The sequence below is a fragment of the Pezoporus wallicus genome, unplaced genomic scaffold, assembly GCF_028554395.1.
Source record: "Pezoporus wallicus isolate ANWC-B61680 ecotype Strahan unplaced genomic scaffold, APGP_CSIRO_Pwel_v1 scaffold_7402, whole genome shotgun sequence".
Classification (NCBI taxonomy): domain Eukaryota; kingdom Metazoa; phylum Chordata; class Aves; order Psittaciformes; family Psittacidae; genus Pezoporus; species Pezoporus wallicus.
Window position 1 is genome coordinate 4,734,073 of NW_026641037.1, and position 21,302 is coordinate 4,755,374.

At 45.7% G+C, this 21,302-nt stretch overlaps 3 protein-coding genes and 2 long non-coding RNA genes across 5 annotated transcripts; 3 read left to right on the plus strand and 2 right to left on the minus strand.

The window, feature by feature from the left end:
• The first annotated feature begins 303 nt into the window (after window positions 1-303).
• On the plus strand, window positions 304-2,864 carry PIGZ (phosphatidylinositol glycan anchor biosynthesis class Z). The gene is made up of 2 exons (XM_057421771.1): window positions 304-472; window positions 1,029-2,864. Exons 1-2 carry the CDS (start codon window positions 355-357, stop codon window positions 2,588-2,590), a joined length of 1,680 nt encoding a protein of 559 aa, XP_057277754.1. The 5' UTR covers window positions 304-354; the 3' UTR covers window positions 2,591-2,864.
• A 2,232-nt stretch (window positions 2,865-5,096) lies between these two features.
• Window positions 5,097-5,905, minus strand: NCBP2AS2 (NCBP2 antisense 2 (head to head)). Its single transcript, XM_057421772.1, has one exon. The coding sequence runs from the start codon at window positions 5,851-5,853 to the stop codon at window positions 5,578-5,580; it is 276 nt and encodes a 91-aa protein (XP_057277755.1). The 5' UTR covers window positions 5,854-5,905; the 3' UTR covers window positions 5,097-5,577.
• Window positions 5,906-5,970: 65 nt separating this feature from the next.
• NCBP2 (nuclear cap binding protein subunit 2) lies at window positions 5,971-8,963 on the plus strand. Its single transcript, XM_057421700.1, has 4 exons — window positions 5,971-6,094; window positions 6,208-6,389; window positions 7,228-7,366; window positions 7,931-8,963. The coding sequence occupies exons 1-4, from the start codon at window positions 6,014-6,016 to the stop codon at window positions 8,000-8,002; spliced, it is 474 nt and encodes a 157-aa protein (XP_057277683.1). The 5' UTR covers window positions 5,971-6,013; the 3' UTR covers window positions 8,003-8,963.
• Window positions 8,964-10,753: 1,790 nt separating this feature from the next.
• On the minus strand, window positions 10,754-20,723 carry LOC130605892 (uncharacterized). The gene is made up of 2 exons (XR_008973817.1): window positions 20,656-20,723; window positions 10,754-10,989 (listed from the first exon to the last, which is right to left on the minus strand). It is a non-coding gene; the product is annotated as an uncharacterized LOC130605892 (long non-coding RNA).
• On the plus strand, window positions 11,441-14,381 carry LOC130605893 (uncharacterized). The gene is made up of 2 exons (XR_008973818.1): window positions 11,441-11,721; window positions 14,131-14,381. It is a non-coding gene; the product is annotated as an uncharacterized LOC130605893 (long non-coding RNA).
• Window positions 20,724-21,302: the final 579 nt, after the last annotated feature.

The following is a 21,302-nucleotide window of genomic DNA, read 5'->3' on the forward strand; positions in this document are numbered from 1 at the left end:
CCTCTTTTTCCTCACTGTTCTGGGAAACCACCAGGTGCCCATTGCTTCCCTGCCCTCGGCTGATGCAGGGCAGAGCTCGGCCGCCCCGGTGGTCGGTTTGGCTGCGGGGCTGTGCCGCAGCCCCAGACCCCGGTTACTGCCAGATTCTCGCCCAGATGTGACTGCTGCCGTTTCCCCTCTCACGTTTTCGGCCGCTTCTGCTCCGGTTGGTGTCCAGCGTGCACTGTACCGCCGCCGCACCTGCGGGGCGAAGGGTGCTGCGCATGCGCGGGGTGTCCGCTGCTGCGCCTCGGCTAGAGCGCCCGCGCGCCCCCTGGCGGCGGCGGCTCAGTCTCTGTGTCCCCGCAGCCCGGCATGGGGGCCAGGGAGCTGTGGGCGCTCCTGGCCGCGCTGCGGGCGGGCTGGTGCCTGCTGCCGCAGGCCGGCTACCTGCACCCCGACGAGTTCTTCCAGTCGCCCGAGGTGATGGCAGGTAAGGCGGCGGGCGGGGCTGGGGCGGGGCGCTGGGCCGCGGCCCCTCAGCGGGCGGCGGCGGCAGGGACGGTTCCGCCCGCTCCGGTCGGCCGTGGCTCGGGGTGGCGACGGCCCCCGGGTGGGGGTGCGTGGCCCCCGGCAACCCCACAGCGGGGGCTCCGCCGAACAGCGGCATACACGGGCGCGTAGCCGGCTCTTACCGGCGCTGGGACGCGGCCCTTCCTCTGCGGCAAACCGCCCGCCGCCGCTACAGCGCGGCTCCTGCGGCAGGGCAGCGGCGGGCTTGCCGTCTGGGGGTGCTGCTTCTGCCGTGCGCTGCCCAAGGCAAGCGGCGCCCGGAACCCTTCCACCCAAACGGGGCTTACCTTCTGTTCTTGAAAAACTGTAAAAAACAGTTGTACCCTCCTAAACGTTTCAAGGTTGACTCCCGTCTCAGAAGTTCAGGGCCTGCTCTGCATCATGATGTCTCTCATACTGAGTTGTATCCGTAATGCTGAATTACTAAATAAAATATATTATGTATCTATGTATTTTTATTTTTTCTTCCTTTATAGGGGATATTTTAAACCTACAAGTCTATTACCCTTGGGAGTTCCTTTCCAGCTCTCCTTGCAGGACAGTTGTTTTCCCGCTAATGACTTCTGGCATTACCTACTGGGTGATCAAGTCTTTGCAGCAGCTGGACGTATGTTCAAGTTGCATCAACAGCTACACCCTTCTTGTATCACCTCGCCTTCTCTTTACAATCTTTTCTTTCATACTTGACTATAGTGTTTATCGATTAGCTCCTTCCTGGGAAGCAGATCGGTGGAAAGCACTGGTGCTTCTTGCTGGATCATATGTCACTCTGGTATTTTATACAAGAACCTTTACCAACACACTTGAAGGACTTCTCTTTGCTCTTCTGATGGTACTGGTTTCCTCAAGAAAGCCTAACAGCAGCTTAGCGGAGCCTACACACAGCCCTCTCATAGGTATTGTAACAACTGCTGGGTTTTTCAACAGGCCAACATTTTTGGCATTTGCTCTAATGCCCCTGCTTTACTGGGCAGGTTTCATTGTTGACTCTCAAAGGAGCATTAAAACTGTCATAAACCACTTCTTGAAGCTTGTCCTATGTGCATGTTTTACTGCTGTTGTTTTCATAACAGCTGACACCTTCTATTTCACCGCCGTGGGCTTAGACAACCTCTACAACATTAAGAATAACAGTCTATTTGATGTAATAGGTCAATTAAATGAGAAAATTATAGTAACCCCTTTCAATTTTCTCAGTTACAATCTTAATCCTCATAATCTTGCACTGCATGGAAGTCACCCACGAGTTACACATTTTACAGTCAACGGAATGATGCTCTTTGGGATCTTGCATGTTCTGGCCATTGGTGCTGGTTGTAAAATGTTAAAGCAATATATTTGTCAGTTAATACGGGTCAAATCATGTTACCATGGGTCGTCTGGGCACTTAGTGCATTCCAAGGGCAAGCCAACATTACTGCTGTTTTATTTTGTTCCTCTGGCATTTCTCTCTCTATTCAGTCACCAAGAACCTCGGTTTCTTATTCCTCTCATCTTGCCGTTAGTCCTGTTCAGCACGTCACAGAACAGAGCTATGAAGTGGAAATACGTCATTGTTATTTTCAACATGCTCGGGGCTTTGCTGTTTGGGTGCTTACACCAGGGAGGACTGATACCATGTTTGTTTCACTTGGAGCAACTCGTGCATTCTCCAGAGTCCTCAACCCATTCAAGGCACTACACTCTACTTTTTGCTCACACCTACATGCCTCCTCGATCTCTGCTTAATATCAAGAAGAGAGACACACATATAGAAGTCATTGATATGGCTGGGTCTGAAGAAGAAACCCTCTGCCAGATAGTGCAGCAGCGAGCAAATGATTTTACCTGCAATGACTGTCATGTTTTTGTTGTAATCCCTGGTACAATCAGAGCCACAATTACAAAATGTGGTGTCTCATTCCTGAACGAGACTTTGATATTTCCACACTTATCAATGGAAGACCCACCACACATACCGTTTCTATTAAGCAGAAGTTGGAGAAGTCAGTTAGGACTATACATCCTTCAGCTAGGCAGAAATCAGCAGAGCCTTTAGATTTCAGGAAAACAAGGTTTTAGTCTGTGACTTCACTTGGGTGCTCCCCAAAGGTGCTGTGAGACCTTCCTCTTTACAGACCCACTTTCAGCATGAGTAGTGGCATTGCGAGCCCCCCCCCCCCAGGTCTCTTTATACATGCCCTTACCCTTACCAGTAGAGCCAGTTCTTGATAGAACCTGCTAAAAATTTGAGTTATTCAGCCTCTGTGGTATTTCACGTGAACTTATGTCATTTTCCTGACAGGAGGGAATGACATCAGAAAACCACCAAAACTGTGATTCAAGCTAGCACTTTCCATGTGAGATTCTTGAAAGTTCTCATCATCTGACAGAAGGTTTATGAACTGTGTGTTTTTTACTGATAGCAGGTATTAACTTAGCTGCCAGGGGTCACAGGACTAAAGAAAAGCCAGTCTGTCTCACAACGGTTTTATTTTTAGGCTCTTAAAGAGTCCCCACTCAGTCATCAGATCAGGCTGCAGCGACAGTGTAAGCACCAGCACTCTAATATGGGCTTGGGTGGTTCTGTCTTGAAAAATCCCCAGCACTGATCTGACAGAATCTGATTTAGAACATGGAAGGTGCTTCAGCCTAAGTACTTCTGCTAAATCCTAAAATCCAAGCTTTGCCTGTTTAATGTTTCTTGCTGCACTTCCATTCTTGTAGATATGCTACACATGTACTGCAAGGAGCAGCTTGAGAGTGCTGCATTCTGATGGATTAAGCCCATCTGTTGTTTAGCTACTGCAGGCAGGGTAGTCCTCCCCATGCGTGCTCCTGCTGCACATCCTGCAGCTTTCCTTACTCCATCGCAGCTCCAACACTGTCAACAGTGCAGGGCAGGCCCTGCAGTGAGCTGGTTCAAGGAGCTGCACAGACAGAAAACAGGCCACTCGGAAGGATTTGATCCTTTGTATGCATTTGACAAGATGGATCTCCTAACTGGCTAGAGATCCCCCAGTTCTGCTGCAGGGGAGCATGTGAGCATCCAAGGGAGGCACCACAACCCCTATGCCCCCCCTCCCCTTTAGAAACTGCTCCCCATTAAATCAGCTTCTGAGAATGACAGATGACTTCCTGGCTCTCTGATGGAGAGCAGTCTGATTTGGAAGTGTGATACAAATAACTGAGCTTCAGCTGGGAACAATGTGTATGTTTAATAGTATAGTACTCCTAACGATGTTCAGGTTTGCCTGTGTGAACTTCTGGATCAGAAACATCCTAACACAGAGGGAAATAGTAATTTGGCACGTACTTTGTAGGTCAAGCCTCTCTCTGTGAACGAATCTTACACTGGAATTCTCTCTGCTCACAAAGGTAGTAATGCTTGTTGCAGTTCTTCATCCACACAGCTTTATATAAGGGCTTATGAGCCAGTTTTTCAACAGACAATAGTAATACAGATTGACTTCATGCTCTAAAGGGAAGCAAGGAAAAATCCTGTTGAAGGATTTACCTTTATCTTCCAAACGACACATACCTCTATGTTAAGGAAGGTAACTCTCTCTCTCTCTCTCTTGTAAAGCATTTCGTGTTGTCTCCCCTACATATTCATCCCACATCCTTCATCCCTCATTATTGGCAGGCCTGTAAATTAAAGGTGCATGTTTCTGAGGGTGTGGGGTAACAGGGGTGAATGTATCTTTGTACTGGTGACTCCTGAAGTAGTGAAAGTAGTTGTGAAAACATTGTGACACCAAATGTATTTTTCATGTTAATTTCCTTTTTGTTCTTGTACACTGGGATGACAGCATGTGCCACAGCTGGTACTCCATTTCCTCCTTACTGTTTTCAGGTTTCTTTAACAGCTTAAGTTTTTAAAATTTATATTATAAGACTTATGACCTCTGGCCATCTCAGTGGGGTAGATCTTGAAACTGTTCAGGGATGTGATGGAGCACCTCCCACAGCACATTGACTTCTCCATCACTGCACTGTGACGCAGCCAGGAGGAGAATCTGGACTACAAATACTAACTCAGCCTGAAAATACACCGGTTTTGTCTCACTGACTATATGCAGGCTTTCCATCTGTGCACACCTAAGTCTTTGCTGGTGGGAAGTTTAATTTTACCAGCAGTGCTGGAAACTATCTCAGATGATTCACAAGATTCTTTCCACCCAGGATGATACAAATAATGGAAATCACCCCTCAGTTTTTAGTCAGGTGGATTAAATATTGAAACGTGCAACAAAAGAATGTTAATTACTTTAGTCTTGTAGATGTTGATACAGCAACTCAAGTAAACCAGCCCGGTGCATCAAATACTCTGAATCTATTCTTTTCCATATTTGTATTTAGGATGGCTCTGTTGGCCATTTACTCCCTATAAACCCTTCTTGCTACCACAGACTTGAGGTGTGCTGTAACTACTGATCTCTTTTACCTACCTGTAAAATGGGCGATTGTCCTATCCATCACCATCGACACTCAGACCTCTTTGTATCAAAGCTATATGAAATGTAGAGTATTTCTGATGTGTAGACAGAAACTGTTAAAGGAACTCCTGTGAGAAATACGGGTTTATTTCGAGTTTCTTATCGAGCACTGAAAGTGACAATCCCGACAGTATTCTGGACGATGTTTAATGCGAGTCTCCCTTCTGCCCGTTACCGAGTACTACGGAGGGCGCACGCCGATTCTGCAATGAGAGCCCATGGCACCGGTGAGCGCCGCGCTTCCCGTTCTCACGCTCAGACGCGGGGACGTCTCCTGGCGACGCGCGGTGTGTGGAGCAGCAGCCGCAGCTCGCAGGCCGGGGTCACGCCGGGTCCTCCGCGGCTGCCGCAGCGCACCCGTGAGCCGACCGGTCCCGGAAAGGCTGGGGGAGGCCCTGCCGCCGCCGGAAGCCCGTCACCCAGGCGCCGGGGCCCGCCCGCTGCCGGCTCCGCCGCGCTCCTCCTCCAGCGCCCGGCGGTTTCTTTCTCCTCGTGGAAGGGTCCTGTGCCGGCTGCTGCTCCGTAGCTCCCCTCAGCTCGACAGCGCTCAGGGTGCAGCTCCGGGGCGGCCGCCCTGCCCCGACCCGCGCCTCGGGGGCCAAGGCCAGCCCCGCGCGCTGCCCTTCAGCTCCGCGAGCACGGCGTCGCGCAGGCGCAGCAAGCAAGGGGTCAGGCTCCGCGCCGCCTGGCGGGCGCTGAGCTGCCCGCGGGTGATAGCGGCGGCCGTGAGGCGGGCGGCGGCGCGGACGGGCCGGGACTCGGAGAGCCGCTCCACCACCCGCGGGCTGCTCAGCAGCGCCAGCAGCACCCGCCGCAGCACCATCCCGGCCCCGCCAGACACCGCCCCTCTCGCGAGAGCCGACACCTGCGCCTCGCCGCGCCCCGCCTGCTCTCGCGAGGGTCGTGGCCCGCCTCGCTATTGGCTGCGCGCTTAGCGGCCGTCGGCGGCGCCTGCAGGGCCGGTGTTGAGGGGCGGCAGCGACATGTGTTCCGCGGACACGCTCAGCGTCTTGCGCAGCGACTCTTACGTTGACCTCAGCCAGTACCGGGACCAGCACTTCCGGGTGAGCGGGACCCCGCCGCCGCCGCTGCTGCTGCCGCCGCGGGGGGTGGGGGCAGCGCGGAACGCCTGGGCCGGGCCCGGTTGTCGTCGGGTAACGCTGTCGTTGCGGCTCAGGGGACGCGGTATGACCAGGAGCGGCTGCTGAGGAAGAGCTGCACGCTGTACGTGGGGAACCTCTCCTTCTACACCACGGAGGAGCAGATCCATGAGCTCTTCGGTAAGAGCGGTGACATCAAGAAGGTCATCATGGGGCTGGACAAAGTGAAGAAAACTCCCTGCGGTTTCTGCTTCGTGGAGTATCCTTCTAAGGGCCCGGCCCCGCCGCCGCTGGTGGGGCCGGCCCGGTTGGTGCTGCGGCTGGAGGCGGGGGCGGGCGAGCAGAAATGCGGACTCCGGGTCACGGGGGCACGAACCGAGGGTAAAGCTACTCGGTTGCCAAAGCGTGCGAGGGAGTTCTGGGCGAGAGGGGGCAGCGCGAGGTTATTTATTGTTTTAAAGGTTTTTTCCAACCTGGATGATTCTGCGGTTGTAACAACCCTGCACGTCGAGTGGGGGTTATTGGGTTGCTTTCACTCTGATGCTTTCAGCCGGACACTTGTTAGATAGTTGGCCTCTGTAGTAAAAGCATATTCTCAGTGCCCAACTAAAGAGGTCTTATTTCATACAGTCTCACCCATAGTTTCTGTTGGTATGTGGCATCCCTGTAATGTGTTGGCTTTGTTACGTGCAAGTCTCTTTAAAGATCATTCTGTTACTTTGTTCCAGCAAAGTCACCAAAATGGTGAAAGATTGCCATGTCAACGGAGCATGCTCTTTGCCATGCAAACAATGCGTGGTGCTTTGCATTCTTGCTTTGCTAATAGAGCTTTGTGCTTTTACAGGTGAGTGTGGTTGAAGAACTTCATCCAATATGTGCATTTTTTGTATTGTTGAGCTCCTGCACATGCTGTTTCACTAGCAGTTTTCTTAGCTTGTATAGCTTCATAAAAGCAGTTGCTTTTAAAGCTAACCAAGCAAGAACCTGATGCAAGCAAATACTTGGTTTTGTGGCCCATTCAATGTTGATTTTCCCTGTGTTGAAAATAGAAGCCCCCCCCCCCCCCCCTTTTTTTTTTTCATTAACTTATTCCTAAGGTATTATGCAAGAGGAGATGCTGAAAATGCAATGCGATACATCAATGGAACCAGACTTGATGACAGAATCATAAGGACAGACTGGGATGCCGGATTTAAGGAGGGTAGACAGTATGGTCGTGGAAGATCAGGGGGCCAGGTAAGTTGTTGTACAGTCTAGATTTTAATTTGACATTGCCAAATTACTGGGTTTTGAATGAACACACTTGGAACAACTTAAAAAATAGTAACTTCAAAGTCATTGTTTAAGACATCATCTCAATGATGATGTTATGTACCAAGAATAAATAACTTTTTCATGTATTTAATTGAAAGTACTTTCAGAAACTTTGTGGCTGCTTGGGGAGACAACACTTAAAATAAGCCCAGAAAATGTAAGGCTGTCAGGAACACAGAGGACAGCACCTAGCTTACCTGAAGTTGAGCAGGTAGCAGATGCTTTTACTCCTGAAGCATGAGGCTGGTCATCCTCCCTTGGGTTGTTGTAATTAAAGAGTCCCCCTGGGCATTGTTAAAAAGGAAGTTAGTTTACGCTGTGTTCTGGCCTTCTGTGTTATGTGCTTTGCCTTCTCTTTTGTCAGTCAGCTCCTTGTGGCCACTTATTTGTTGTGAACTCATTTTGACTATTCTGATGTTGTAATAGTTTCTGAGACATTGTTTTAATTTGTCTTTACTGGAATTCCCTTTTTCCCTCCTTTGTAAGGTCCGAGATGAATATCGGCAAGACTATGATGCTGGAAGAGGTGGCTATGGCAAAAATGTTCAGTGCCAGTGAATAGTGAATGACTCTTCAGCCTCACAGAAGTAGATTTGTATTGTAAATGTCACCAGGCACAAAGTAGGTCTGCTGCACACCAATTTATGTAGCTAGAAATTCACAGAAACTACTACCCGTGATCTTGTGATTGCGTATGTTCAGTATCTCTTTTGTTTTAATATCGGGATCCAAAGCATTGCAGAGTATGTTAATACAGAGGACCTGGGAGTGAGGTTTTAAGCAATAATATGAGTGAGGCTTTGGTGTTTAAACGCTGCTGTAACTTCACTAAAGGAACAAAGTCTTAATGGTATGGTGCTTTTTTTCTTTTTCACTGTCAAAACTTGATTATTCTGTCACTGGGATTTGTTTACATTGGTATCACAGGGTGGAGAATGGCAATAAAGGAGGGTTGGGGAATGTGTCAGAGATGAAAGAAAAAGGCAGAAAGCACAGAAAAACAAGTGGAATTTCTAGTGAAAATTTCAATTTCTAGGGAAGACTTAAAACTGCAGATTTTCTGGTTTTACTGGATTAGCATCCTTTCACACTGAGGCTGTTCCTAGCACACCTACATGAATGGCCACAATAAACCAAGTCAGATTGTGAGCCCAGGAATCATACAGTAAGAAGCAAACCTAGCAGAAAACAGCCATGCCCTCTTCTACAGAGCGTCATGTAATTGCGTGAAACTGCGTGATACAGAACCATTTTGCTTTGTGGGATGCCGAGAGTGTAAGAATTACAGTTGCAGTTATTTTCACAGTTGGAGTAGTAATATTTTGCTCCTGTCTGGCAGCTCTCTACAGCCTCAATATCTGACAAGCAGTATCTTTCCTGTGCCTAAAGAGGTGGCATGAAGCCACATTGTACAGTTGCCCCCAAAATGGGATGTTTGAGGAACTGTATGTATAATGAGAAAGTTTGTTTTCAAAATAGATTTTCTAGTTGAGAAACTGCAGTACAAACAAAGGTAAAAGTAAAGAAGGATGAGTTTGAGGAAGAGCTTTACTTTCTACTGAGCATGTGGTAAGAATGGTGAAAGAATGCAGGACTGCATAGATTTATTTTGGTTTTTCCTTCTTCTTCCTCTGAGTCCTGTTAATGCTGCTACTTTGTATGATGGGATTTTGAGGTACTGCAGGTACAGGAATAAAAATAACTAGTGATCCCAAGATCTGTGAAATTGACCTGCTAAAGCAAAATAGTTTAAAAGGAACTGTTACAGGGCTTGGGATTATTGGTTCGATTTGGTTGGTTTGGTTATTTTATGGACTTCTGAGTTCTTTGGAAATTGCAGTTTACAGAGTTTCATCCACATATCTTGTTCATGACTCCTTAAAAGAACTTCAAAATACCAGGTATGTAAAAGTTGATCTTTACTCACTGAAGATATTGTTGGAAATCTTGATCAGTTTCCTGTGAACAGTTAGTCACAACTGCTCCTCTAAATTCAAAATACAATGAGGAAGAGCACCTACAATGAGACTTCGCTTTCTTAGGAAGCCAGGTTGTGGGTGGGCTTTGGGCTTGCTTGGCACATGGATTAAAACTACATTTTCAGGATCACTCGGTGCTGGTCTGTAAACAAGACTTTGAATAAAGTTACCTTTTTCTATATAGTACATTTGATCATGAGTTTACAGCTTACAATCTGCTCTAGGGAACCTCTGAAGTTTATTTTTCATTATATCAATTTTGTATTAAAAATATGTATTACCAAAACTTTTCAGTCACTGTCAAATAAAGCTGCAAATTTAAAATGGATTGTTATTTTTATATTTTCTTTACAAAATCAGCGAGAGAAAGAAGCTGTATTGAGACTTGTTCACAGCCTTTATTCTAATGTCTTTTAAGATGGAGAGAATGAATATTTCTTCCCTCTGACTGGATTTTCAGTGTTCTTTAGTTCTTAGCTGGATGCTGACAGCTGTTTGGTTAATGCTGTTCTTTCTGATACTTTTTGGATTATGAAACAGAAATGAAATTACTGATACTGAAGTGGATGTGAAAGTCCTTGTTGTGTAACAAGTAGCTTTCAAGGTGCACTTGCTTATAAAAATGAGGCTTTAAATTATTTTTTATTTTAAGTGCTGCAAGACATTCATTCTCAAATGAAATGGAGGTGATAGTAAGATTTCCGCTCAAAACCATCTTTGTCTTTTGCTGCATATGTGCAATGTATACGGAAAGATTTTGTCTTAAAGTGAGATTTTCCATTTTGAGAGAAATTTCAATCAAACTGGTATTAAAAAGCACAAGATGCATCATGTAAAGTCATAGTATGTCAAAAGCTTGTACATAGGAAATTGGATTGATTTTTGCCTTCCCTGATTGAAATTGGACATGGCTCTGCTGAAACTAGTGTTTAACACAAGTAACTGAATTAAGTCTTTAAAACTTCATTGAGGGGCTTCTTTAGCTTTCTTCTGTGCCAGTTTATTGGGATTCGGTTCTCTTGGAAGTACAGGATCTCCTGTGATTTTTGACATGCCAGTCCATTATGATAATATACACTTTCCTAGAAGTTTAAGATCTATATTAGCTTTTCTAAATACTTGTTCATTATAATTAGGTACTCCTATGGAATTGTATCCATAAAGAAATACATCAGCTAAGAATGTGGGTGGAAGCTTAGTCATGCCTTGGGGGAAGAGAGGCTGTTACAAATCAAGGCAGCAAGAGCTTCAGTCTCCCACAGGCTGTGGTGCAGCCTCATGCTGGATTGATTTACATGCCTCTCTTTGGTACCAATAGCTGCAAATAAGATTTGTATTCACAGCATTTGAGTTTTTGTATTGCAGTGTAAATTGGAGCATTAAAAGCCTTCATTTTCAATGACTGACAAAATAATCCCTGTTACCAGTGTAGCCCTGCAGGCTGGTTCCAAGGTGGTCTTTATATCAGTCAGATTACTTACTACCCTGTGCAGCAGCAGAGTTTGTGCTCAGATTGGTGCCAGTGCAACCACCATTGGTGTTAAGATTCTTTCTACGCAGGGAATTCTGAAAGACAAAATGATTGAAGTATTTAAATTAATATCCATCCAAGTATTTCATCTTTCACAGCTTGTCAGATCAGGTTTCTTGTGAAGGTAAAAATCCATTAAGAGCTCTACTAAAATCAAGTGGCTTATACAAAGGCTTTGATCTATAGTCAAAGACAATGCTAGTCAAAAAGGAAAGCAGTCCACAGGGACTCAGCATCTAATAAACTGTTGTCCATTTATTAGATGTTCAGTCCATCCGAGTTTCTAAAGGACAAATTGTACCTTATGCTACAGCATATAAATGAAGAAGAATTAGACTGGGTACTTCGCAGTTGCTGGGATTTCTGCTCCGAATTAACTTTGGTACTTTTGGGTAAGTGTAGAGCCTGATACAACTACAGGTAAAGCGCAAAAAAACTGTCAAGAGACTGCAGAGAGAAGCGTCCTGGGCTTTGAAATGTCTGTCATGTTTGGAAAATAATGGCCTGATTTATTAATTTCCTGCTTTTATGTGTCTCCTGCTTGTATCTGTCTAAATAAGCTTTTGCACAAGGGACTGGATGTACTCAGAGCTGCTCTACAGTAACACACGACTCCTCTGCTCTCCCTTTGGGGTAACTAGATGGTGTAAATGTTTCTTGTGGCTTGGGGAAGTTTCTCGTGTCAGAGTTCCATAGTTCATGAAGATTACCTTCCTGCCACTCTGCTTCCCAGCCTGCTTCCAAAGGCAAAGATGTACTTCAGCGAGGTAATATTCTTCAAAATTATTTTGACTTCTACCTGAAGGCTATTTGAATGCCTGTGAGGGTTCCTTACAGGGAAAAAAAAAAAGGGGGGGTGGGGGGAGGGTGAGGAGGAAAAGTGTGGACAAACTCTACTTTGCGCTGCTTACTAGTTGGTATGTTCAGGTCTGACACAATCTTTCCCTTTAGCAGAGCCGTGAAATTTTGTTTCAAACCCTTGAGGAGCGGCACAAGTCAAATGCCAGATGGCTCCCTCTAGTGAGTACAGAGGTAGTATGCTTTTAAGTTCCGACATCTCCAAGAGGGCTGCTGAAAGCTCTGTGTAGTGTCCTGCATGTCATCCGGTCTCAAGATTTTGCTTTTGTGTCGTAAAAATGGGCAAAACCATAATTTTCATCTGTAGACCGTTTTTCAGAGTGGTGGCAACTAGAGATCAGGGATCCATGATTTTGTAGCCCGTTGTTTCTCTATTTAGTAGCAGCTCAGTTGTCTTTTATACTGGGTATTGCAATATGCTGTGTCTGTGGTGATCTCCTTCACTGCCCCTAGCAACCTCTTCAGATGTTGCCAGAGGCACACCTGTGATACTGAAGGAGGGCTTGACTCTTAGATGCCAAATCCATGCTTCGCAACCTCCCAGTAATTGTATTGGTTAGCTGTGCCAGAAGATCTCCTTGTGCCAACCATCTGTTTTTCAATCTCTGGCGGGTTATAAAGTGAAGTTCTGTGTCGCACACAACAAAGTAAGTGTATGCAGCTTGGCAAGACAGTAGGCAGGGTCTTAAATGTGCAGTTTGTTTCTGTGGAGTTGCAGTAGTCCTTCAGGCACTTTGCAGACTTCAGTGTTTTGCTTCAGAATATCTCTGCAGGGAAAGTACCCTTTTGTGTCTTACAGGTTTCTGATCTGAGATATAAGGGGGTTTATGCTGTGTGACAAGTCTGTTGTGGGTGAGGAGTTGAGCTTCCAGTCTCCTCAGTCCTAGCTCTGACAAGTCTTTCTTGTGCTAATGTACTTCATGACACAGCGAGTGTAGGAAAGACACTCAAGTACCCTCCTCACATGTGGCTTAGGAAGATGAGCCGTATGTGCAGGATATAGATCAGGTCTTTTAAACCATTTTTAAAAGATAATCATAAATACCTTAGGAACGCAGTAGGGGGCTAGTGGAATGAATCCTCTTCATGCAGGACTGATGTGATTTGTTTCATATTAATACCTCTCAAAGCAGTTGTAGACATCTTTGCTTAAGTCTTTCACTAGTCTGATGGAAGTGCTGTACCATTTTACAACTAGTGAACAGTTGAGTAAAGACTGTGTTTAAAACTTTCCTTCCCAGGAGCACCTTTGCCTGAGGGTGTTTCTCAGTGGTAACATGACTGTGTGGAATGGCTTTTCATGTAAATCCCTTTGCAGAATAGAGGGTCTTGGTTGTTCATTGCACCTTTGTGCTGTGCTAAATTTGGCAGAAACTAATTCAAGAGTGCATAACCTGAGTTAAATGTAGGGGGAGGGGGTTTTATTTATTTGTTCTTCACATTTGAAGGCCAAGTATTAATTATTCCTGGTGTAGGATTTTATTGCTTTGAAGGTGCTACAGCAGACATTTGCTTTTGGAAAACTTTTCTTGACTGTTCAGCAAGAGCAGCCATTCTAGCTAAATGTATCTCTCAAAAGCTTTCTATGTTCTCCAGTGCTCATCTCTGACTACATAAAACCTGTTTTTACTTTGTTCTGTTACTCTCCACCAAAGTCTGTACAAAGCCAGTTGCTTCTGCGCTGACAGGAAAATCCACCACTGTTTCAGAATCATAAAACTGACTAGGTTGGAAAAGACCTTTAAGATCATCAAGTCCAACCCAGGACTGCCAAGTCCACCACTAAACCATATCACTGAGGGCCTCATCTGCACGGTTCTTGAACACTTCCAGGGATGGTGATTCCACCACTTCCCTGGTAAGCCTATTCCGATACCGATTACCCTCTGTGTGAAGAAACTGTTCCTGATATCCAGTCTAAACCTCCCCTGGCACAGTTTGAGGCCCTTAACTCTTGTCCTGTTGCTTGTTACCTGGGAGAAGTGACTGGCCCCAACCTCACTACAACCTCCTTTCAGGTAGTTGTAGAAAGCGATAGAGAGCACTTCAGCACCTCAATGTCTTTCCTGTAGTAGGGGCACAGAACTGAACGCTGAATGAGGGGCTGAGTCAGGATTTCAAATGCCAAGTTGCACAGGGAGAAACTGAAATACCTTCCATCAGAAAATAGTGTGAATTGAGCGTTACTGAGTTAATGACCTGGAAAACATCTTTCTCAAGTGCCTTGAGGATAAGTATGTTTCTGAAAATAAGACTGTATGTTAAGTAATTTGAATGAATTTTACTTAATTAGAGGTACCTCTGATTCCCTTTTCAAGGTGTGCCATTTATTGATCCTTCTTGGACTGGTATTTTTCAATTAGAACAATATTGAACCACAACTTAAATTATTTCAGGTATAATTAAAAGACTTTTTTTTTTCCTGAACACAATTTGAAAACAAATGGCAAATAAAATTTGCTATTTTGATATTTCTCCAGTTACATGCAACATAAATATCAGCATAAATTAGCCTAATTGGGTCAGCTTGTAATTAAATTTCTGGACAATAAAGCTTTTCCCTTCTGTACCAATCTCTCCCTGCAAGCCACAATTTAAAAAGCAGATTATGATTTTCTAGTGGGTAAAAATATATTAAATATTCATAACACGTACTTTAGGTCTGTAGCTCACATGCTTCGAACTGAACTTTTGTTTTTCTGACTTTATTACTTTAAGGTAATGTTCTTATTTCATACTTTGTGTTTTTGAATACGGGGAATTTTTCTGAGTTAAAAAAGTGCTGCTAGACTGTTCAGCGTGGTTTCATTTAAGTTGGTGGGGTTTGTGTTTGGTTTTCTGTAATATCACTGTTTTGCAACATCTAAAATTACTTTTTGTGAAAACAGCACCCCGTCAGCTTGTCATGCAGCCACAAGATGTCATGAGAAGCTGTGCCTCGTTGCAGGAGGAGTGAGCTTTGTGCTTTGTGAGCCCTCACAAGGGGTCAAGTCGAGCAGTAGTTCTGGAACCAGGTGTTCTGGAAACATCTCAGTTCTCCATACAACTATTGCAGTGTCTCAATTTCTTCAATTAACCCTTTCATATTAGGGTTATGCTTGAAACAAGTGGCTAAGTAACTGCTTGAACTGTCTTCTAACATGCCCTGAAGCAGCAGATGTAGGAGTGCCTTAAGGTTCCCAAGATGTAGCATGCCCTGTAACATTAAGCACTGTACAACTGAAAGGTTCTCTATGGTAACCATGATTGTGCGTGCTGGAAGAGGACTGGTTTGTGGTTTGGGTTTTGCAGGGGTTTGGTGGTTTTTTTCCGCTCTGAATTTACTCCAGTAAGAGGAGAAATGTGCTTCCAGGAACTGGAAAGGACTTTCTCCCATTAAATCCAGGAATGTCCCAGAGTCTGCACTTTTGCTTCTGCTTTTAAATTCCCAGCTGAATTTCCTCTTTGAAAGCTACATATTAGCTTGAAAAAGCTATCAAGCAGCAACTTCGCATAAAGTAAACACTTAATATGCTAGTGTGCCCGCAGAGTTCTTGAAAGGTCTCGTGGGAGCAGTATTGACTCCTGAGTTGTATCTCGGCGTGAGTCAGGGAAGCTGAGCAAAACAGTGTCACAAAAAGAAACCACAGCTTTCTGGTAGGAGGGATTAAAAATCCCTCAGGGTAAGTGTCCAAAATCAGTTGCAAGACAGTATTTTTCTGAGAATCCAAGGCTGTGAGGACCAACAAATATTACTCGGTCTACAGAGTTGGACAGAGAAAGACCTTGGTTCAGGCGAGCACAGAAAGTTGGCAGTATGTGAGAAGTGAGGGAAAGATTCCAGCTAATTTGTGTTAATCCAGTCATTTGGATTCTAGACGCAAAATGGGTCACCAAGGCAAAGTTAATAAAACATTAGAAGAGGCCCAGCAGCCTGAATAAATACATGGTGTTCATCAGCAGTCTCTGGATATGGTGTTGATTCTGTGTTTGATCATGTATTTTCCCCTAAAGATATTTAATTGAACTAAAACTGGTGTGAGACTGAGTTTGTTATGATTGATTCACTCCCTGTCAGAAAACAAAATCACTTTGATGTATGTGAATGAGTGGTGCTGTTTCTCGTTGTGCTCTGTGAATTGTCTTCCCCATCGAGCAGAGTACTTCACAGGCTGGCACACTCTGTGAGCAGTGCACGCCTCAGCAGGCACAACACGTTTGTTGTTGTCAGTATGGAGATGAATAGAATAGAGAACTAAATAATTTTAATCTCTTTATAGGAAAGAATGATTCAGGGCTCCAACTTCAGACAAATCTGAAAATAATTAACTGTTCCCAGACCTACAGCTGTCCTGAGAGGCAAGAAAACATCATACAAAGCTGTGTGCTTGAAGTACCAAAGCTTTAAGGTGCTCAAGATTGTGGTGGACTCTTGGGCTGTAGAGTTGGATGTGCAGCACTGGAGAGAGCCTGTTTTCACTGGATATTAGCAGGATGTGTGTATCCCACCTCTTGGAGGACGATGGGTGTTATAGCTGGCAAAGGCTTCAGAGCATATGTAGAGCTGTACTGCAACTGCCTTGTGTGCAGAGGGTTGGGACACTTTTCCCTACATATGTGGCACTAGAACAAAGCTCGTGATTTTCCTTTTTTAATGATTATGGCAGGTGCCTCCTCTGTTCAGGAAGAGACTTTCATTGCAGCTGTAAAGTCTAGGGGAATTTAATGTATTCCATGGATATACAGATACAACAATATGGGTTGAAGTACATGAGGTTACTGGAATTTTTTTTTTTTAGCTTTTGATATTTTAAGTTATAATAATTTGAAATGAATATTTTAGTGCACATAAAATGCAGAATTGCCTCTCAATAATTATTTTTTCACTGTTAGCCAGAGGTTCACTAAGCTATGCAATTTAACAATGCAGTTCTCCTCTTAGCTGCGTATCATTACAATCCTAGGGAATCAGTTTCTTCATGAGTTCCAAAATTCACAGATATGTGAACAAAGTCCAGCGTAAGTATAGTGTAATAGGGCTTCTTTAAAAGCTGTTTTAATTTCTTCTTCTTTTTTTTTTTCCCCTTAGTGAAATGGATTTTCTAATGTAGGAAGAATATAATACAAATTCATTTTGTATAAGAACCTTTTATGATTATTCATTATTTCTAGACTTTTTTTATTGATAAATATGTTGTCGCCACAACTGCTGTCAGTGACAGTATAACTTACATAGTAAGTATAACTTTGAGAGGCTAAAACTACAGAGGAACAGTGGTGACAAAAGGTAGAACTAAAGCATCGTTTTCTCTTTGGCCTTCCTTTTAAAGGGAGGGTAGGTATTCCACATTTATAAGGATTATATTGTTGCTTCTCAGAAATGATTCAAAGATACATATTGAAAGATGGGAAAGTATAAAACATCGTTGTGTCATTAGGAATTCTAGTCCCATTCAAATAGGAAATGTTCGATTTATGATCCTTAAAGAAAGCTCATGAACAGCTTTTCCACTTGAGGAGAAAAGCGTAAGAATAGTTTTCTAAAAGTCTGTATAAAATGAACATTTCCTTTTGAACCCTTTATTCATTCAATTTCTGGGCATATTTAAAAAATCATTGAAGAATTAATGGAAGCTATATGAAAAATAATATTAAAACCCCTCAGTGAAATGCCAGTGGTTTGGGGCTTTTTTTCAGTATTCATGGTTTAGTTTTTGAGTAAAATAAATGTTGATTTCAATAGGCCTGAACCTATTGAGCAGTTGAGCACCACTTGAGGACCTGCTTCCCTTTCATTTACTCCAGGGTGGATGAAAAGAGAATTCACAGACCTCGGTGGCATTACTGTGCATAGACCTAAGGGTGAACAGAATATCTGCTGTCATTTGCAAGGGCTATTTATTTAAGAGAAAAGGATCTCAGTTTCTGGATTGAGTGTGCTATAAACCTTGGCATTGGAATATTTCTGCTAAGTGTGTTGAACACTTAACTCTTTGTGTATGTGGGGTTATTATCTTTATGCACACACATCCTATGAGCAGGGATGTGAAACTATCAGTGAAAAGCAGGCTTTTTGTACCTACTGCTGTATTTACAGTCTCATAATCTGAGAATGTTGCATCTTTGCAGCGATGGTACCATGCTGAGGAATGATGATGATCATAGAATAATAGAACGGTTTGAGTTAGAAGGAACCTTATACATCATCCAGTTCCAACCCCCTGCCATGGGCAGGGACACCTTCCACTAGAGCAGGTTGCTCCAAGCCCCTTCCAACCTGGCCTTGAGCACTGCCAGGGATGGACCAGCTACCACTTCTCTGGGCAACATGTGCCAGCGCCTCACCACCCTCGGGGAAGAACTCCCTACTAACATCTAGTCTAAATCTGTCTTCTTCGAATCTTATTTATAGAATCACAGAATCACAGAATAGTTAGGATTGGAAAGGACCTTAAGATCATCTAGTTCCAACCCCCTGCCACTGGCAGGGATAGAACTTTTACGGCTCGGCACGGGTCGGCTCTGCACGGGGGAGGACCAAGGAACCGGAGCACCGAGGGGCTCTGGGGCAGCCCGGCAGCGGGAGGTGGGGGAGTCATGGTGGCCTGGGGCTGCTGTCCCGGGATGCAGCGGGGACTGTGTCCCCCTTCCCATCCCTCCCGCCGAAGGCACTCATGTTCCCCACGGCCGTTCAGTGTCACGGTCTCCTATAGCAAGAAAAGCCTATGCCCTGGCTACTGTGTACCAGCACCCAGCAGAACCAGGCGCTCCTCTTAGCAAGTCCCAGAACCATCACAGGAGCATTTCTGAGAGAGGATTTTGTATTTAATGGAATTCAGGCTTTGTATGATGGGGGCTCTTTAACTCTGGAATTGCTGAACAAGAGAACTCTGTTCTGGCAAATCTGAGTTTCAAAGAATATTCTCCTGCCATCTGGGGAGCCTTCTGCTTACAACCCCTCCTCCTTCTCCCCCCACCCCGAGTAAAAACAGAGCCATTCAGCCCAACAGCATTCCCACCTTTGGAATGATCCCTCAAAACCATCTGATTTTAACAAAGATCTGCCTGAAAAGCAAGAAAAAGAAAACCCAGTTTAGCCCAGCCAAGCCCAGCACCCTTTAGCCCAGTTGAGACCAGTTTAGCTTAGCCCAGCCCAGTTTAGCTCAATCTAGCCCAGTTCAGACCAGTCCAGCCCAGTTTAGCCTAGTTCAGCCTGACTTAGCCCAGTGTAGGGCAGTTCAGACCAGTTTAGCCTAGCCCAGCCCAGTTTAGCTCCGTATATCCCAGTATAGCCCAGTTCAGACCAGTCCAGCCCAGTTTAGCCCATTTCAGCCTGTCTTAGCCCAGTTAAATCTGGTTTAGCCCAGTTCAGACCCATGTAGCCTAACCCAGCACAGTTTGGACCAGTATAGCCCAGTTTAGACTAGTTAAGCCCAGTGCACACCTGTCCAGCCCAGTTTATCTCAGTTCAGTCACTGTACCCCAGTTCAGCCCAGCCCAGTTTAGCCCTGTTCAGCCCAGCCCAGCCCGATTTAGCCCACTTCAGCACAGTTTAGCCTTGTCCAGCCCAGTTTAGCCCAGTATAGCCCAGCCCAGCCTTGTTTAGCCCAGTTAAGCCTAGTTTGGCCCAATTCAGACCAGTCCAGCCCAGTTTAGCACAGTCCAGCACAATTAAGCCCAGCCAATAACAGTGCATTTTAGCCAGTGCATTAGTCCAGTGCATTTTAGCCCAGTTCAGACCTCTCCAGACCAGTTTAGCCCAGTCCAGCCCAAATAAACCCAGCCAAGAACAGTTCAGCCCAGTTTAGCTCAGTCCAGGCCAGCTCAGTTTAGCACAATTAGCCCAGCTCAGACCAGTCCAACCCAGCCCAGTTTAGCCCACTTAAGGCCAGTCCATTTAGCCCAGTCCAGACAAGTTTAGCTCAGTTCAGCTCATTTTAGACTTGTCCAGCCAGGCTAAGACAGGTCCACCCCACCTCAGCCCAATGGAGTCAAGGCCAGCCCAGTTTAGTCTGGTCCAGCCCACTTTAATCCAGTACAGCTCAGTTTAGCCCAATGTTGCCCATCCCAGTTTAGCTTACTCCAGCCCAGCTCACTACAGTCCATGCCGTTTTACCCCTGCCCAGCCCAGTTTAGCCTAGACCAGCCCACTTTAGCCCACTGCACACCACTACAGCCCACTTGATCTCAGTTCAGACACTTTATCCCACTTCAGCCCAGCCCACTTTAGCCCTGTCCACCCCATTCCAGCTCATCCCAGCCTGTTTAGCCCCGTTTAGCCCAGCGTAGCCAACGTTAACACAGTCCGTTCCAGTTTAGCCCAGCCTATTTTAGCCCTGCCCAGCCCACTTTAGCCGAGTTCTGCCCAGTTCAGCCCAGCCCAGTTTAGCCCAATTCAGACCTGTCAAGACCAATTTAGCATAGAATAATTTGACAGAAATACTGCCAACAATGATGTTAGTGCTTCATCACAGCACGTTCGGCTTCAGAGTCCTGTTTGTCATGTTCTAAATTTATGAGCATCTCTTGACTTTTGTAGCAGGTTGATTAGATTAGGGACTGACTCTGGTAAGAACAGAGATGTTCTGAGCCGCATCACTTGTGAACATGAACTGGTTGATCTTTGTGACAATGAGCTGTACTCTTTGTCCTGCTGTCAGCAGAAGCACAGGGGTCTGCAGGGATGACAGCCATTACTCCTGAACTGTTTTTTTTTTCCTTTTTTTCTTTTTTCTTTTTTCTTCGTTACAGTCTTTATGCTGGCTCTTATGGCCTAGTGTATTATAGAGAAACATGAATATTTTGTTTCCCATGAAGCCAGGAAATTGGGAGTTAATTTTATATGAAATCAATGTGATTCATACTTTTATAGAGTCATTTGCCGAGGTATCTCCAGAGAGGAGCCTTCACCACCGGAGCGAGGGGAGACACCGCGCCCCGGAGCCTCAGCTCCGAGCGGCACGAACCACCGAGGGAGCCTCCAGCCCTGGCCGGGCCTTGCCCAGGAGCCGGCGGCTCCGCTGAGGCGAGTAGGGACTCACAGGAGGGACGGCACCGCCCTGCGCAGGTAAAACACGCCCCAGGAGCGCGGTGACGAGAGCGAGGCGCGGCAGTCAGCGTGAGCGGGGAGCGAGCGGGGTGGTGAGCCCGCGCGTCAGGGCCCGGTCTGGGAGCTATGCTCTGGGTGCCTTGGCGGTGGGCAGGAGTGCCTGCACTGGTCTGTTGAGAGGGTGCGCAATGGGCAGGGCTGCACTTGGGGCGTGCTGGTGGAGGTCCTGGCGGAGGGTATTCATCCAGGAAACTGGGAGCTAGTAACAACACACACACACAAAAAAGCAGGAAGAAGACAATTAAGACCAAGGGGCATCCTCCAGTATGACGACCCCACCCAGAAGCGCTTTGCAGTTCCGCAAAGGGGGTTATGAGGAAACGCCGACAGCACCGCCAGGAAGCAGTAGTAACAATCCTCTTTACTGGTGGATCAGGTGTTTGTTCATTTGGTGCGGTGGGC